A 1,219-nucleotide genomic window follows, 5' to 3' on the forward strand; every position below is an offset into this window, starting at 1 on the left:
CACATTACTATTATTATTTCTGTTACACTAAAAAATAATTTTACAAAAGAAAATAGGATGTATGAACATATTTTATATATAATTATACATGTTTATAAATATTTATATGTATTTATATATATTTATATATATGCTACATATTCATGCATAAAAAATTTTTTACCGGAAATCTGTAATTGCTTATAATGCTGGCAACTTGCTATAGATTTGTCTTCATCGATTTCGAGTATACTGATGTTATAAGAACAACCAGACAACAATGTGTATTGCCAGCAGTTTAACAGCAAGATAACTGTATCAATGTTATCGATAATATAACATTGTACGATGCTGCATATTATTAAGGCAACATGGTGGAGGTAGTATGAATTTTGATTGGCGATTTTAAATTTGTCGCCAAACTGCTGGCTTTGAGCAGTAACTTTGAGTTACTACTCAAAGTTATCATATCGTAAAAGCATCAAGTTACCAACAAATGAGGACAACTTAGTTGCTGCAATTCTGATAGCAACACATCTCTGGTGGAAAAATTTCATTATTTAAATTATTTCACGTTTTGGAACACTTTTCAGTAAAATTTCAGTATTTCAAAAAAATTTTAGTTTAATTTTAGCGTTAATTTTTAGCTAAAAAATTCATTTTTAGCAAAATTTCAGTAAAAATTTCAGAAAAATTTCAGCAAAATTTCAGAGAAATTTCAGATTTTTCAATATGTTAGATGAAAAATACACTTTTAATGAAATTTCAGCAAATTTTTAGCAATTTCACTGAAAGGTTCTAAAACGTAGAATAATTTCAGCGAAATTTTTTTACCAGGAATGCTTAGCAATGCATACTTAGCAAGCAATTTAATATGCTAGCAACAAGATACGTTACTATCTATGTAATTCCTTAATAAATTCTAATAAATTAATAGCATTTGGCAAAGATAAAAATTTTTAAACAATAATATATGAACATACATCTTTTATAAGGACCTCATCCTCGGCTGCTTCTTTAGCTTTAGATTCTGAAATTGCAAGATTAATTTAAAGCAGCGATTTGATTTATGCTCACAGTACTTACGTTACTACATGCAGAGATTCTCTCTGTTATATGTATGTTAGAAATCTTAGTATAATAAATTATAAAATTGATATATTATGGTTTCCTTTAAATTTTAACATTTACATAAACTTCTATAAGACTGTATAACCATCTTTAAGTATATATATATATA

At 26.3% G+C, this 1,219-nt stretch overlaps 1 protein-coding gene across 1 annotated transcript in view; it reads right to left on the reverse strand.

Annotated features, from left to right (window-relative positions):
- Positions 1-1,219, reverse strand: part of LOC108690329 (3-hydroxyisobutyryl-CoA hydrolase, mitochondrial-like) — a 5,708-nt gene that overhangs the window by 2,305 nt on the left and 2,184 nt on the right. The window contains exon 3 of the mRNA XM_018197567.1: positions 963-1,009. Coding sequence (XP_018053056.1) covers positions 963-1,009 — 47 coding nt within the window. The remainder of the gene's footprint in view (positions 1-962; positions 1,010-1,219) is intronic.

Source organism: Atta colombica, unplaced genomic scaffold (genome assembly GCF_001594045.1).
Source record: "Atta colombica isolate Treedump-2 unplaced genomic scaffold, Acol1.0 scaffold314, whole genome shotgun sequence".
NCBI classification, from domain to species: domain Eukaryota; kingdom Metazoa; phylum Arthropoda; class Insecta; order Hymenoptera; family Formicidae; genus Atta; species Atta colombica.